Source organism: Portunus trituberculatus, chromosome 10 (genome assembly GCF_017591435.1).
Source record: "Portunus trituberculatus isolate SZX2019 chromosome 10, ASM1759143v1, whole genome shotgun sequence".
Classification (NCBI taxonomy): Eukaryota; Metazoa; Arthropoda; class Malacostraca; order Decapoda; family Portunidae; genus Portunus; species Portunus trituberculatus.
The window spans coordinates 3,821,583-3,836,582 of NC_059264.1; the positions used below are offsets into that span (position 1 = coordinate 3,821,583).

Below are 15,000 nucleotides of genomic sequence, written 5' to 3' on the forward strand. Positions count from 1 at the left end.
ATGCTATAGTAAAAGGAAGAGAAGAGAGTGAAGGATAGCTGAGCCTTGATAGGGACTTGGAAAACCTGCTGGGTGGGGGTGGAGAAGGGAACAAGAGGAAGCACTGATGGCATAAAGACTAGGAGGAACTAAAGAGGAGAAACTTTGTATGCTAGAGAAAGAAAAGGTGTGAGGCAAAATTATATGCAAGAGAAGTAGGAAGGAAGTCAGCCAGATCATGCAGCCTTGATAGGGACTTGAAAAAACCTGTTGTAGTGACGGAGGAAGCACTGATGGCATATATAGTAACTAAAGACGAGAAACTTTGTATGCTATAGTAGAAGGAAGAAAAGAGATTGAAAAAAGATAATTAAACCTTGATAGGGACTTGGAAAACCTGCTGGGGGCCGAGAGGAAGCACTGATGACTTGGAGGAATTAAAGAGGAGATATTTTTTGTATGCTAGAGAAAGGAAGAATTGAGTAAGATTTATATGCAAGTAGGAAGGGAAACGAAGGAAGAAAGTGGAGGAAAGAGGAAGAACAGAGGAAGGTGGAAGTAAAGATTTATAAGCAAGAGAAGTAGGAAGAAAAAGAAGGAAGTGGAGGAAAGAGGAAACTAGGAAGAAGGTGGAAGGCAAGATGTATATGTATATAGGAAGAAAAGAGAAGGAACAAGGTACGATGGTAAAAATTAGGTGTAGGAGAAATAGGAAGGAAAGAGAAGGAAGAAAGTGAAGGAAAGAGGAGGACAGGAAGAAAGTGGAAAGCAAGATTTATATGCAAGTAGGAAAAAAAAGAGAAGGTAAAAGTAGGATGCTGAAGTTACGTGCAAGAGCAGTAAGAAGGGAAGATAAAGGAAGAAAGTGGCAGATTAAATTTGTATGCAAGAGTAGAAGGAAGAGAAGAGATTGGGAGAAGATAAGAGATTAAATTTATATGCAAGAAAAGAAAAAAGGAAGGAGAAACAGGAGGAGGAGATAGAAAAGTACATGAAAAAGAAGAAGAAGAAGAAGAAGAAGAAGAAGAAGAAGAAGAAGAAGAAGAAGAAGAAGAAGAAGAAGAAGAAGAAGAAGAAGAAGAAAGAAAATGAAAAGAAGGACAAAAAGAGATAAAAAAAAAAAAAAAGTAAGAGAATAAGAAGGAAAAACCAAACAAAAAAGAGAAAGAAAAGTACAATGAGAAAGACACAATAAATAACAACAAAGGAAACACACCAAGAAATAACAAACAGAAAAAATACCAAGAGAAACACAAATACATGAACCAAAGCAAAACAAACCATCCCGTCCACCATCCCAGGTCTTCCCTCACCCTCACAAATACCAACTAAGAAAACACACACCAAAATATACCAAAAACTGAAAAAAATACTTAAAAAAACACAAATATATAAACAAAACCAAACAAAACACACCATCCACCAACCCCAAGTCTTCTCTTACCTTGACAAATAACAACAACAAAAAACACACCAAGATAAAAAAGAGAAAAAAAATAATTATCAAGAGAAACACAAATATATAAACTAAAACAAAATATCCGTCGACCACCCTAGGCCTTCCCTCACCCTGACTCCCTCTCCGGCAAGCACTCCAGACAAGCGATGGCCCAGGGCAGCTGCGTCTCTCTCTCACAGGCGTACACACACTCCACCGCCACGCCCATCATGTCCTCTGCTGACTGTATGATGGCACTGGGCTGGTCTGGCCTTGAGTGCTGTGGAGGAGGAGGATTGACTGATTATAGAAACCTTGTGGAACCTAACCTAACCTAATGTATTTTAACCTGGTGTAATCTAACCTAATGTAATCTTAATTAACCTAACCTAATATAACTTAATGTAACCTAACCTAAAGTAACCTAGTGTAATTTAACCTAACCTATTGTAACCTAGTCGAAGCTTATGTAACTTAACCTAAACTAGTCTGATCTGGAATGATGGATTACGAGAAACTTAACTTGATCTAACCTAATGTAACCTAACCTAACTTAACCTATGAGCGTGTTAAGGGCTTTGACACACTGACTGACTGACTGAAGGACTGATTGACTAAATATTAAGAAAGTGACTGACTGACTGACTAAATGGTTATATGACTAACTAATGAAATGACTGACTGACTGACTACCTGATGGATTGGTTGACTAAATTATTAAGAGACTGACTGACTGACTTCCTGACTGACTGATGAACCAATAAAACAACTAAACAACTCACTAACAAACAAAACACTCAAACAAACAGATGCATCAACACATACAGTAAACACCACAAACCAAAAAACACCACTACTTCATTCAAGAGGGAGGTTTCAACACATTTGTCCCTGTCCTTTGGCTAATTCTATTGGCTTTGTGAGGAGACTGGCAATTGAGTGGGCCTTTTTGTCCTCATATCTTTGCTGCTCTTGGCCAGTCCTCCTCTCTTACACAAAAAAAAAGGAAAAAATTACAATAAGCCACACACCACACAGCCAGCCACCCACCTGCAGTATTTTGAGAGGCAGCGAGAGGTCAGTCTTTGCAGTAGTCACCATGTATGCTTTGAGAAGACTACTGGCACTTCCCGACTGTCCCTTCTCACACCGCGCCAGGAAGGGAAGCAGCCAGCGACGGATGTTCTGGATGTACGTCTCAGGAGTGCTCTGTCAAGGGAGGGTGTTGGTGTTAGTTTTGGGTCTACTCAGTGAAGATAAGGTTAGGAATAAGGTAGTGTGTTTTGAGGTTGTGTTTGTTAGTGTTTTTGTTCATCTGGTTATTTCTCTGGTAGTGATGGTGTTGGTTTGTCTTTGTGGTTTGTTAAGGGTTTGTATGGTGGTTGTTTAGAGTTTAGTGTGTAGTGTTGTCTCTCATCTCACCAGTAAACACCACCATTGTGCCACAATACAACACAACTCAGCACCACAACACTGTTCAAGGCACACATAAGTGACAAGACTTTAGTGGTTGTATTCTCTCTCTCACCTCACCAGCACAGTCCTCTCAATACTACCACCACCACAACACAATGCAACCTAGCACCACCAAGACAAATTTATATAGAAACCACACAACTTTTCAAGGCACACATCAGAAACAGAACTTTAGTTGTTGTATTCTCTCTCACCTCTGATGCCACTACCAACACAACACAACACAGCACAACACAAACCCAGCCCTACCAAGCCACATTTAAATAGAAACCACAGCACTTTTCAAGGCACACATTGAGACAGAACCTTAGTTGTGTTCTCTCTCACCTCACAATGACACTACCAACACAACACACAACACAACACAACACAAACCCAGCATTACCAAGCCACAATTACAAAGAAATGACAACACTTTTCACAGCACACATCGATTGTATCAGTTGTATCGCCTCTCTGTCACCGTTCACCATCTTCCCTTCCTGCTTCTCTCTCACACAACTTTTACCATCATCCACGTTCCTTCTCATTTTTTCCTACTTGCATATGGATCTTCCCTCTCACTTTTTTTCCTTCCTCTTTCCTTCACTTTCTTTCACCACCAACACCACCACTGCAACACAACTGAACACCACAAAACTTTTCAAGGCAAGAGACATGACTTCAGCACTATATTTTCTCTCACTTCACCACCAATGCACTGTCACCACCACTACCACATCGCAACACAAGTGAACACCACAAAACTTCTCAAGGCAACAGACAAGACTTTAGCACTATATTTCCTCACTTCACCACTAATGCACTGTCACCACCACCACAACACAAACACAAGACAACTCAGCACCACCCAGCACCACCAAGCTATGTCCTACCAAGCAATACTTACTGTGGACATAAGCTGGGCCACTTTTTCATCATCGGACATGCTGATGAACTTGTCGAGAGTGATGGAGGACAGGCCCACCTCATACACCATCACCTCCAGGGAGTCCAGTGCATCGAGAAGCTCCTCCAGGTCCTGAAAATTAGTGGCATTGTAACAGCTTTGATTCTGGTACTTGTCTGAGGTGATTTAGCCCTTCGGTACTAGGATGCATATGGGTTTTGTGTACTATTAGATGATTTTATTGACATTAGCAAGGGTCTATGGAGGTCAGAGGATTAATGACCACAGTCTTCACTAATTCAATCACCCACACATAAGTTTCTGAAGCTGTATAAAATTGCCTAATAGTAACCAGAATGAATATGGATATGCATCGTGATACTGAAGAGGTGAAGGTGTATTTATCCCAATCTTTTGGCTAACTAACTCTCTCGGACCTGCTCAGGACTGGTATCTAAGTGGGCCTTTTTTGTTTAATTGTTTTTGTTGCTCTTGACCAAATTTCTCCTCTTATATAAAAAAATGGAAATACAAAAGGTTAATGATAAGTGATTCAAATGTTTCACCACATCACTACCTCCTTCACCACAAGCACCACACACCACACCACCATGCATCCACCCCTCCACCTACCTCCACACCCCTCTCCCGGCCAAGCTTCAGTAAGTCCAGGGCCACATCGACAAAGTGGCTGCAGCGCTCCACCTCCCTGGCCCGCTCCTGGTACCACTCTGACACCAGCGCCCCATCCACATCCTCCCCATAGAACTTGTTCAGGGTCGGCCGTTCCTCATATAGGAAGTCTGCAGGGTCTGTATTGTCCTGCATCACCGCCTCCCTGTGTTAGGTTAGGTTAGGTTAAGTTAGATGTTGTGGGTGCTTCATAGACAAATAGAATAAACAAGCTCAACACACTTCTTGAACACCACAACACCTGAAATGCTAATACATACTAACAATAACAAACACTGAATCAAAACAACACACACATCAAAAAAATAGATTACAACAAATAGGCAACACAAGCTCAACACACTTCCCAAACACCAAAACACCTGCAATACTGACACTGCACTAACAATAACAAACTCTCTCTCTCTCTCTCTCTCTCTCTCTCTCTTCCAGTCTTCTTCTGTCTTTCCATTCCTTTCCTAATCTTTGCTCCTTCCTCTTCCTCCTCCTTCTAATCTTCAAAACAACACAGGCCAGCCCACACAGTCACCCACCTGCAGGCTGGCTCCTCACACCAATCCTCGTCCCTGAGTCTCTCCTGCTCCCAGTCAAACACCTTGTCTCCCTTGCACTCCGGCAGCAGAGACCTGGGTGGAGAACGTACAGATTAACAGATTACATTGGTGTAGCCATGGAGGATGTTTTCTTTTACGCTCCTAATTCAGAAACGACTTGCTCTCTCACCACGACAACTTTTCAAATCCCCAGAGATGACTAGCCGAGTTTTCAAGACAGTTTCTCCTTTTAATAAACTAGAAATCTTACCAATCAATCACCAGAACCATAAAAAACACCCTTAAAAACATGAGTATCTTCAACTAGAGCCTTTGGAAAGTAGTGATGGTGAGAGCAAAGAGCTTAAGAATACAGGCGTTAGACACACGAGGTTAAAGGCAAGAGAAACCTCAGCAATAATGAGCTTTGTGTTGTCTTTTGCCATTCTCACAGAATGAAAATTATTTAGACAGAAGGAAGAAAAAGACAACATGAAGCTTAATAATGATGAAGTTTCCTTGTCTTTAACCTCGTCAGTCTAAAAAACTTTACAGATTAAAGCATCCAGGCCACTGTATACCTGCTTCTGTCTCTCCTTGTTGCATGAGCCATTCCAAAAGATAAAGGAGGATGAGGAGGAGGAAAGAGGAGGGGAATGAGAAAGGGAGGCTGAAAGAGGAAAGGAAGGATGAGAAAGGAGAAAATAGTAATGAATGAAAGAGAGGATATGGAAGAGGAGGAGGAGGAGAAAGAAAATGTGATGAAGAAAAAGAAGAAGAAGGAGAAGAAGAAGAAGAAGAAGAAGAAGAAGAAGAAGAAGAAGAAGAAGAGAAAAAAGGAGAGGAAAAGATGAAATAACAATAACAACAAGGAGAAAAAGACCAAAAAAGTAAGAGAACAAAAACAAAAAGAATAAAAAACAAACAGAAACAGAGAGAAAACTAGAAGGAAAAACTCACAGCAAAAGACACACTGACCAAAAGAAAAATAACAATAATAATAACCAAAAAATAAATAAATAAAATAAAATAAAATAAAATAAAATAAAATAAAATAAAATAAAATACTATAAATAAAATACCACCACCAACACAACACAACACAACACAATACAGCGCACCGCAACACACCTATACTCATAAGGGCCGAGAGTGGGAGGGAAGTTGGAGAGCACAGCAAGTCGATGAGGCAGCGTTTCCTCCCCATGGTAGGTAAACATCACATCCACACCCCCACAGTCTCCATCCCGGGCAAACTCCACAGTGGCAGAGATGGCGGACTGGCTGCGGAACTTGTCATAGAAACCTGCGTCATAGTGTTCGGGGGCCAAATGAGCGCCACCTAGGAGAACCTGAAGGGGGAACATTTCAACGCGATAATTAATGCCCTCAGTACTAACCCAACCTAACCTAACCTAACCTAATTTCTTAAGCACTAACCTAACCTAACCAAACCTGCATCATAGTGTTCGGGGGCCAAGTGAGCGCCGCCTAGGAGAACCTGAAGGGGGAACATTTTCACTGTGACAATTAACCTCTTCAGTACTAACCTTAACCTAACCTAACCTAATTTCTTAAGCACTAATCTAACCTAACCTAACCAAAGCTGCATCATAGTGTTCGGGAGCCAAGTGAGCGCCGCCTAGGAGAACCTGAAGGGGGAACATTTTCAACGTGACAATTAACCTCTTCAGTACTAACCTTAACCTAACCTAACCTAATTTATTAAGCACTAATCTAACCTAACCTAACCAAACCTGCATCATAGTGTTTGGGGGCCAAGTGAGTGCTGCCTATAGTCTGTCTACTGTAAATTGGCTCCTAGATTTCAAACACTGTAGCTTATTGATAACGTAATTGATTTGATGTGAATAATACTTGTTGATCAGAGCACTTATTACAAGGACAGCTTACAGTTTTCCTCAAGATCTGACAACCACACACTCCCTGGGACACCATTCAAACTGAGACCCAGGAGACACTTTAGAGTAGACACACTATAGGAGAAATTAAGGGAGAACAACAACAACAACAACAACAATAACTACTACTACTACAGTCACCCAAGCTTCTGACACACACACACACACACAAACACACACCTCATACGTGGCCAGTCTGTCTAGGTAGGTGAGCAGCTTCTGTCTGGCTAAGATCACTGTCTTCTGCTCCTGAGTGAGGCTGGAAAAGTTCACCTGTGTTTGGGAGAGACAAACAACCTGGTGAGGGAATTATTGTGTTAAATTTGTTGTATTTTCTTTCTTTTCTTTTTTTTATGGAAAAGGGGAAACTGGCCAAGGGCAACAAAAAATAAATAAATAAATAAGTAAAAAAAAAAAAAGCCCATTTGATTGCCAGTTCCCTAATAGATTGATAGAGTTAGACATCTTTAGCTTGTAAATTCCCATAACAAGCCCAGTATTGTGTAAAAAATAAAAGACACAAGTGGTTCAGAATATGGTGTTTGTTAAGGACTCTCTCTCTCTCTCTCTCTCTCTCTCTCTCTCTCTCTCTCTCTCTCTCTCTCTCTCTCTCTCTCTCTTGTTTTATTTGTATAAGTTTGAAGACTGTGGTGGTTTCATGTTTTTGTTGATTATTTTTTTTATTTCTGCATGTTTAATTTTTTTTTCTCATTTTTTTTTCTCTCGTTCATTTTCTCATAACAATGTAACTCTCCTTTTCTTTCTTATTTTCTTTTCCTCCATCTTCCCAATTCTGATTTTTTTTCATACTCTTTAATTTTTACACCAATTCTGCTTATTCTTCTTCTCTTTCTCTTCTTCATTCTCATGCTGAAATTCAAACCATACTACTCTCTCTCTCTCTCTTCCCCTCCATGCCATACCTTAGACAGCAGCTGGTGACGTCTTTTGAGCTCCTTGGCCGCCCGTTCCTGCATCCTGACTTGGTACTCTGCTTGGGGAACATCCAGCCCCTCCTCTAAGTCCAGGTCCTCACTGCTACACACGATAAACTCCCCTTCGTCCTTCCCTTCTCCTATAGCAATGATAGCCTGGCGAGAATGGGGAGGTTAATCTTTCAGGGTAGTAAGAATAGAGCTGAATATTAACCCCTTTAGTAACCTGATGCGTTTTTCATATTCATTCTGCTTACTATTTGGTGATTTTATACAGCTTTAGAAAGTCATGTGGGGATTAGAATAGTGAAAACCCACGCCATTAATCTCCTGGCCTTAGAAATAAAAAAATAATCTTAACCACAGCCAAACAACCAAACTTCCTATCCATAACACAACTTCAAATGGCTAACTCTTCCCAAACACTGCAACACAACACAACAAATGAGGACAAACTAAAGAGAAAAACACACAAAAAAAACAGATCTGATATAAACTACCAACTTCAAACAGTGTAACTCTTCCCAAACAACACAAGCGGCACTCACCTCCAGATCGGTGCCCCGCAGACCATACAGCAGCAGCTCCTTGGTGGCATCAATGTCCTCCGGCACCCTGCTCAGACACTCAGCCAACACCCATGACCTCTTGCGTATTTTGGCCAGGTAGTCTTGAATGGAGGCCACAGTGACGGAACTGCGACGCCATTGCTGCTGGTACACCCTGTCACAGTCCAGCCTGATGGAGGGAGAGCCAGGTGGTGGAGGTCAGGGAAGTGAAGGTTGTGTATTGTGTATTTGCAGGAAGGTTTTGTACAAGGTCAGGTAGAAAAAGAAAGGTTAGTTTTGTGTATTTGTAGGAAAGAACATCCTGTCACTGTCCAGCCTAAAGGGAGAGCTAGATTGTGGAGGTGAGGGAAGTGAAGATGAGTCTTGTGTTTTCAGTTTCCCTTTCCTCATTCTTCTTTCCCCGCCCCGTTTTCTTATTCCTCTCTGTCCTTCCCAAACTTTTCCATTCTTTCCCTGCCCTGTTCACTGCTTTTCTTCCTCCCCTTCCTATGCCTACTTTCATTCATTGCTCCACTTGTACAAGGTCAGGTAGAAACGAATGGTTAGTTTTGTGGTTTTTTAAGAAGTAGAAAAAAAAATGGTTAGTTTTGTGTATTTGTAGAAAAGAACACCCTGTCACAGTCCAGCCTGAAGGGAGAGCCAGACTGTGGAGGTCAGGGAGGTGGTGAAGGTTATTATGTTAGCCTTGTGTATTCAATTTTCCTTCCTTCATTCTTCTTTCCCTGCACTACCTATTCCTCTCTGTCCTACCCTAAGTTCTCCATTCTCCTCCTTCCCTGTTCTCTGCTTTTCTTCTTCTTGTTCCTATGCCTACTTTCGTTCATTACTCCATTTGTACAAAGTCAGGTAAGAAAGAAAAGAAATGGAATGAGCTTAGCAAGAAAACTGTGAAAGCTAAAACTGTCCATGCTATTAAGAAGAAACTGGGTAATGGATATAGAGACAGGATACCATGAGATTGCTCCCCTCTTGTAAACCACTGAGTAAATAGTCACACACACACACACACACTCACCCATAGCTCCGAGCCAGTGCCAGCGCCTCCCCATACTCCTCGTTCTCAATCTTGCGTGAAAATAGCTCCTCGGGTGTGGTGCTCTTGAGACACAGCAGGCGGTAGGTCCTCTGCACCACCCTCGGCCGCCTGCTGTGGGGACGGAACCTGGCGGGGGGAAGGTGGGGGATGACGCTGTTAGGTTAGGTTCACTTTATTACTATTCTATGTTTTTTTCTTTTCTTTCTCTCTGCAATTATTGTGGTAGGACTTCTTTATCTATTTTCCATGTAGTTGTTGTTCTCTCTCTCTCTCTCTCTCTCTCTCTCTCTCTCTCTCTCTCTCTCTGTACTGTATATTCCTAATTACTGTGACAAAAACATAACTATTCCATTAACTAATCCATCAATCACTCAATCAATTAATCAATGCATTGTTTCTTCTTTCTTTCTCTTGTTTCCTTCATCACATTTTTTACCTAGTTTTCCTATCTTATTTCATTACCTTCATTTAAACTCCTTCATTTTTTGTGCTTTCCCTCCCCACATCTCTCTCTCTCTGTCTCTCTCATACCTGCATTATATTAGGCAATCTCCTTTCCTTAGCCCATCATGCAGAGCTAGCAGGAGACAATCACACATACACACTAAAAGATCACCACAACCGCCACCATCAATGTACACCACACTCACTTCACTACACCTCATGACTTTAACACCACAGTCAGCCACACATACACAAACACTGAAAGATCACCACCACCATCACCAATGTACACCACACTCACTTCACTACACCTCAGGAAATTAACACCACAGCCAGCCAAACACCAGTAGCACAAGTACATACACAAATAATTCAAAACAGCACTACAAGAAGATAGCACCTTTCAGCATCAGTGACCCAGAACAGCACACTCCGGGCTAATCTACTTGACTTTCGTAGCAATGACGCCTCCTCATCTTCCTCATCCTCCTCTGAGTCAGGGTATTCCTCCTCTTCCTGCTGCTGCTGCTGTTGCTCCTCCCCCTCCATGGTCTCCGAAAAGCTGTTCAGGAGGCGCTTGTTGAGGCCACGCTGCTCCACCTCCAGGCTCAGGAAGGCTCTCTCATGTGCTTCACTGATCTGAAGAACGTAAGATCACTAGTTAGTTTTTTTTTATTCAGTCTTTTTCTTTCCTCTCTCTCTTTGTCTCTTTTCTTCCTTTCTTCCTTCACTCCTCTTCTTTCTTTTCGCTCCTGTTTCTTTCTTCCTTCTTCCTCCCTACGTCACTTCTTTCCTTTCTCTTTTCCCTTCCTCCTCTCTGCCTTTCTTTCTTTCACCAGTACCTAACCATTGCTGGGTGAACAGGGGCCACACACCTGAATAGAAGCCTTTTTTCTAATGTAAGAGGGAAAACTGGCCCAGGGCAACAAAAGATTAAAAAAAAAGGTCCACTTGAACGCCTGCCCAATGACTCCTGACTTGACCCAGATTTCAAACCCAAGCTTTCCTAACTGTGAGTCAGGCATGCTAATCACTGTGACTCCAGGTATGTGTAGCTGTGGTGTGTGGGGAGACTGTGTGTTTGTGGTGTGGTTTCCTTGTATTGTGTTAGTAAGAGGTGTGTAGTGTGGGTTACTTAGTATTTCATGTGGTTTTCTTGTATTGTGTTGGTATGAGGTGGTGTATTGTATGGTCACCTAGTCTTTTGTGGTCTTGTCTCTTGTGTTGTGTTGGTATGAGGTGTCTTGTGTGGGTTCCCTAGTCTTTTGTGGTGTTTTCTTGTGTTGTGTTGGTAGGAGCTGGTGTGTTGTGCAACCTATCTGGTCTTTCACAGTCTTGTCTTCTGGTGTTGTGTTGGTATGAAGGGAAGAAAACAATGGGTGTCCAGGATGAGAAGGATACCAAGACACCTGCAAAAACTAAACTGCCTAATGAGAACTCTTCCATTTATGAGAAGCAACAACTGAATGGGATTATTATTCAGCCTTTATAACTTTTAGCCAGCCTCTCTTACATACACTAGAACATAAACAAAAGAAAATTACCCAAACTACTACCATTTCTAAACACCATCACTACCACCACCACCACCCACCTGCGGCACACCTTCCAGGAACTCAGGCGACTCCCCCAGCAGGTTCCTGAGGGAGGTGACGGAGCTGACGGTGACACTGCCGGAGTAGCGTGCCACAATCACCGCCGCCTCAGACCACCAGCTGAGCTCCGCCGGGTGGCATCTGGGTGGCCCACACACCACGCCGGGCTTCTGTCTGCCAGGGGGACGAATGTACTCCCCAAAGGACGGGTTCCTGGCGTCGTGGTCGGGCTGATCTGGGAGCTGCCAAAACTTCTTCTTTCTGAGAGACGGCAACTCCCAGATGGACAGGCTGCCGGAGGTGTGCAGGGCGGCCAGGTGACGGCTGGACGGGGACACGCTGAGCTGGAAGATGCAGTCGTGGTGCGGCGGCGACCAGCGCGTCATGACATGCTCCCACACCCCTACGCTGGGCGGCAGGTACTCCTCCTCATCAATAGTGGCCACCTGTCGTGCCGAAATAAGAGTATGGAAATCTTTATTGATGTAAAGAAAGGCAAGGCAACACTGGGGTCATAAAAGCAGTTAATTCATTGTACTTTGGAAATCAATAGGCAGAGTCTGTTTGTCCGTTTGTCTGTCTCATTTCCTTCACAGCACTGAGGGTAGACTTAGTGATAATTCTAACACAACTCAAAGCAAAACAGTCAATAACACACTGAAACACTGAAAAGAAAAAAAAACACCCAATCAGTCCCTAACCTGCTTATAGAAATAAAAGTCATTTAGCAAGTACCCCCAACCCAGCAGAACAAATAGTCAGCAGTCAGCAGGTAGGTCCACCCACGCCTCACTCACCTGCTTGTAGAAGGGGTAGTCGTTCAGCATCCTCCAGAGGGTGATGCCGTGGCCCAGGCCGTTCCTCTTCAGGGTAGTGTCGTTCATGAAGGAGCAAGACCCCGCCACCAGAAGGAAGTCCCTGTGAAGTAACGTGCTGCTGTGATGTCTGTTGCTTCATTTCTCTACAGTAACTCTCTCCTGTGATGTGTGTTGCTTCATTTCCCTACAGTAACTCTCCTGTGATGTGTGTTGCTTCATTTCCCTACAGTAACTCTCCTGTGATGTCTGTTGCTTCATTTCTCTGTGGTACCTCCTTCTATGTTCATTATTCCATCTTTCTCCTCTCATGTGAGCCTTTTCTCATTCATACACATCATTACATTTCACTTGTTTATATATATATGGTGATAATTCCTTGGAAACATGATAAAATACCTTAAAAATGCCATAGAAAATTATCAAGAACCTAAAAAAATCCACCCAAACAAACATGATTTCAAATTGACACACACACACACACACACACACACATACAAGTTCCCTCACTACACCCATACTTCAAATCCACAGCAATAAAATCAGAATCATGACATTTTCACCACCCGAGACACCACACCACAGCTTGACCAGCACCTGTAGAGAGTGGCGGCGGAGATGCCTGAGGGATACACTTTGGTGAGGGAGAAGTGGTGGCTCTCCTGGTAACCTTCAGTAGGGGACACCAAGTAGCTGCGGACTTGCCCCTTGTAGTCCACCAGCAGTAGTTCAGCAGCCCTGGTAGTGAGGAGAGGGCATGAGAAAAATAGATAAATAAGTAGGTAAATAGATAAATAGATAAATAGATAGGTAAAAATAGAATAGATGTATAATGAAGTGATAAGGTGTTTAAATAAATAAATAAAAAGATGGAAAGGTTTTGATTGTGATGAGAAGGTAGATGGTGAAGGAAATATTGGTGGAATAATAAGACTTTGAAACTGTAATGAGAAAGAACTCTCTCTCTCTCTCTCTCTCTCTCTCTCTCTCTCTCTCTCTCTCTCTCTCTCACACACACACACACACACACACACACACACACACTGTGGGACCTGATGGGGTATCAGGATGGATTTTAAGAGAATGCAGGGAGCAACTGGCAGAAAAAGTTTGTGAAGTAATTGATGCCTCATTAAGGGAAGGTGTAGTGCCCCAAGACTGGAAAAGAGCTAACATTGTCCCAATCTATAAATCAGGTAACAAGAGAGACCCATTGAACTATAGACCAGTGTCACTTACAAGTGTGGTAGCTAAGATGTGTGAGAGGGTGGTGAAGAATAGATGGACAGACTTCTTGGAGAAAAATGACATACTTTGTGAGTGTCAATTTGGTTTTAGAAAAGGGCGTTCATGCACGACAAACCTGATATGTTACTATTCGAGGGTGATAGATGTAATACAGGAAAGAGATGGTTGGGCTGATGGAATATATCTGGATTTAAAAAAGGCCTTTGATAAGGTACCACACCGGAGACTGATCTGGAAACTTGAAATGGTAGGAGGAGTGCATGGCAGTTTACTAAAATGGATGGAAGACTTTTGGTAGGAAGAGAAATGAGAACAATAATTAAGGACAGACCATCAGAATGGGGCTTGGTGGAGAGTGGAGTTCCACAGGGATCAGTGTTGGCACCAGTAATGTTCGCGGTCTACATAAATGACATGGTGGATGGGGTGTCCAGTTATGTGAGCCTATTTGCAGACGATGCAAAATTGTTAAGAAAAGTGAGATGTGACAAAGATTGCGAACTACTCCAGGAAGACTTGGACAGAATATGGAAATGGAGCTGTACATGGCAAATGGAGTTCAACACGACAAAATGCAAGAAAATAGAGTTTGGCAAGAGTGAAAGAAGAATCAGGAGTATGTACAAGATAGGAAATGAAGACATAAAACCAGTCATGAAGAAAAAGACCTTGGGGTGACAATTACCAATGACCTATCGCCAGAGAGACATATAAACAAAATAATTGGAGAAGTATTGAACTTATTGAGGAACATAAGAGTGGCGTTCAGATATTTAGATGAAGAAATGATGAAGAAAATAATTACTGCAATGATAAGACCGAGGCTTGAATATGCAACAATACAGTGGGCTCCGAACTTAAAGAAACACATAAGGAAACTAGAGAAAGTACAGAGGGCTGCAACAAAAATGGTGCCTGACTTAAGAGATTTGACTTATGAAGACAGACTGAAAAGAATGCAACTTCCGACCCTGGAAAACAGAAGAGAAAGGGGAGACCTGATAGCAATATACAGAGTGATGATTGGCATGGAAAAATGGATAGGGAAGATCTGTGTATGTGGAATGAAAGAATGTCGAGAGGGCATGGGAAAAACTAAAATGGCCACTTATAGGAGAGATGTGAAAAATATAGCTTCCTCATAGAAGGGTGGAAGCATGGAATAGTTTAGACGTGGAAGTGGTCAACGCAAGGAATATTCATGATTTTAAGAAAAAGCTGGACATTAATAGATATGGAGACGGGACAACACGAGCATAGCTCTTTTCCCGTATGTTACAATTAGGTAAATACAATTAGGTAAATACACACACACACACACACACACACACACACACACACACACACACTATAGAATCTCAACACCTACCACTTAATCTTCTGCGTCCTTACGTCAGAGAACACCAGGGCAGCGAGGGCACAGCTGGT

At 42.5% G+C, this 15,000-nt stretch overlaps 1 protein-coding gene across 1 annotated transcript in view; it reads right to left on the reverse strand.

Annotated features, from left to right (window-relative positions):
- The window catches only part of LOC123501922 (neuroblastoma-amplified sequence-like), an 86,984-nt gene that overhangs the window by 70,742 nt on the left and 1,242 nt on the right, over positions 1-15,000 (reverse strand). The window contains 15 exon segments of the mRNA XM_045251006.1: positions 1,549-1,697; positions 2,468-2,626; positions 3,783-3,914; positions 4,416-4,620; positions 5,009-5,101; positions 6,140-6,360; positions 7,111-7,203; positions 7,854-8,021; positions 8,414-8,603; positions 9,450-9,596; positions 10,315-10,553; positions 11,509-11,955; positions 12,307-12,427; positions 12,922-13,062; positions 14,942-15,000. The exon segment at positions 14,942-15,000 is cut by the window's right edge and continues 28 nt beyond it. Coding sequence (XP_045106941.1) covers positions 1,549-1,697; positions 2,468-2,626; positions 3,783-3,914; positions 4,416-4,620; positions 5,009-5,101; positions 6,140-6,360; positions 7,111-7,203; positions 7,854-8,021; positions 8,414-8,603; positions 9,450-9,596; positions 10,315-10,553; positions 11,509-11,955; positions 12,307-12,427; positions 12,922-13,062; positions 14,942-15,000 — 2,564 coding nt within the window.